Consider the following 2,101-nt stretch of genomic DNA (forward strand, 5'->3'; position numbering starts at 1 on the left):
ATTACAAGCCTGTTTACAAGGGTTAACTGTGATATTTTTCACAATAATACACCCCATTGCACTTATTCACAATAATACATTCCCCATTGCACTCTGAAAAGTAAGAGCTGCTAACTTTAAAACTTAGCACAGCTGAAGATATCTGAGATTGAGAATGAATAAGTTATAGGAGAGGTGGAGATACTGATAGCAAACTTAGGAAGATTTCAAAGGCACACAACGAAATTTGGTAAATCTGTATTCTAGGTGGTGGGACTGAAAAATCAGTGTTACCCTTATAATGGCACTGTAGTAAACATCACTGTAGTAAAGTAGCTTTTCTTTGAGCGGTCTCTCGTAATTAAAAGTAGAATAAATGGAATACAATCTTGACTCTCGCCATAATAGTTAAGGCACAGATATCTGATTTCTTCATCGGAGGCCAGAGGAAGCAGAAACCTCCTTATGGAAAGAGATGGCGGAGTTTGGCATTGAGTTCTCTCTCCTTGCTTAAAAGATCCAGGCTGTGCTTTTTGAAAGCTTCAGACTGCAGCCTGAGTTCATCATAGGCGGCCTGGATGCCATCCACCCTGCGCTGAAGCTCCCGGACTCGCAAGTTGCTGTTCACGGCCACGGCCTCTTGCTCAAAGCGCTCGAGCGCGTGCCTCTTGGCCACGTCGGCCATCTCCAGCTTCTCCTCCAGCTGGCAGATCTCCGCTTGCTTTTTCTGAAGCACCTTGCCCCTCTCTACGGACAGCAGCAGCAGCTCCTCTTTCTCCCGAGTGACGGTCTGCAGCCGGGCCCGCAGCTCCTGGTTCCGCTGGCTGTGTGCCTGCTCGGCCTTGGCCGTCTGCTGCAGGGCCTCCTGCTGCTGCTGCTGGAGGCTCTGCAGCTGCATGCGCAGCTGCTCGGTCTCCTCAGTGTGGGCGCAGGCCTGCCGGTTCTGCAGCTCCAGCAGCTCCTGCTCTCGGGCCTGGGCCTGGCAGACATCCTGGGCGTACTTCCGTTGCAGGGTCTCCAGCTCCTTGGCGAGGGCCTCGCTCTGGGCTGTGAGCTGCACCACTTTGGCCTCCTGGGCCTTCAGCGCTGGGCTGAAAAGCTGGTCATTCTCCAGCCTCAGCTTCTCGTTCTCCTCTCGCAGCTTGGCGTTCTGCCTTTTGTGTTCATCCTTGAAGCGGATCATCAACTCGTGGTTGGAGGCCAGGGTCATAAAGCGTTCCTCCAGCTTCTGGGCCTGCTGAGTTTTGGCCTTCAGCTCCTCGGCCTCCAGCAGCCTCTTCTCCTCCAGCTCGGTGTTGAGCAGTTCCAGGGTCTGGCAGCGCTCCAGGGCCTTGTCAGATCTCCGCTTCAGGATGCAGATGAGCTGGGACTGCTCCTGGATGCGGGAACACAGCATCGCCCGCTCACTCTTGTCCTCCTCGGACAGCCCCCGGAGGTTCGCCAAGGCTTCCCTCAGATCATCCAGCTCCTTAAACTCCATCTCCTCTTCCTGGACTTCCAGTTTTCTGTTTTGCTTATCTACGGGTTCTTCAGACGGTGGGGTGTCCATCCTGGGATCCGACTCTTCCTGAGGCATTGGCACGCTCCTCCACTGACTGCACCCCACCTTCCAGGTTTCAAAAGCCAAGGTGTTGCTAGGGGCTCCTGGCAATCTCCGGCAGTTGCTTGTGCACCCAGTAAAGAGCCCTGTGATTGGTGGACCGGTCTTCAGGCTGCTGTGGAGTAACAACAGGAGGGAGTCCAGAGCCAATCAGGTCAGGTTATGCTTGCCTTTCTAGCTAATCACAGCCCTCCGCTAACAACCCAGGCTCTGGTATGTACTATACAGAGATGCCAACCCCACTCGATTTCCAGCCAGCATCAGGGGAAGAAACCTGACTCTACCTAATCTCTTGTGGGAGTAAACAAATCAAGCAGTGGTGACATAGTACTCCTCCCTGTCCCCACTTCAGTGGTCATGGGAATAAGTCCTCTCCGTGGAAACCGTTGGCTCTGTAAAGAAATTTGTAATCTATAAATACAAAGTAGCAGAATGACCCTGCGAACAAGGATCCTAAACGGCTGTGACTTTGTACCTGTAGTGATTAACACAGCTCAGTGAAAGAACAAACCCCAGGGAAAT

At 52.6% G+C, this 2,101-nt stretch overlaps 1 protein-coding gene across 1 annotated transcript; it reads right to left on the reverse strand.

Moving 5' to 3' along the window:
- Nucleotides 1-442: 442 nt before the first annotated feature.
- Nucleotides 443-1,555, reverse strand: CCDC89 (coiled-coil domain containing 89). The gene has a single exon (XM_068975929.1). It carries the CDS (start codon nt 1,553-1,555, stop codon nt 443-445), a length of 1,113 nt encoding a protein of 370 aa, XP_068832030.1.
- Between the last annotated feature and the right edge of the window lie 546 nt (nt 1,556-2,101).

This window comes from Capricornis sumatraensis, chromosome 8 (genome assembly GCF_032405125.1).
Source record: "Capricornis sumatraensis isolate serow.1 chromosome 8, serow.2, whole genome shotgun sequence".
Lineage (NCBI taxonomy): Eukaryota > Metazoa > Chordata > Mammalia > Artiodactyla > Bovidae > Capricornis > Capricornis sumatraensis.

Coding starts and splice junctions, on each gene's coding strand:
- CCDC89 (XM_068975929.1), bottom strand. CDS start 1,555: ATGCCTCAGGAAGAGTCGGATCCCAGGATGGACACCCCACCGTCTGAA.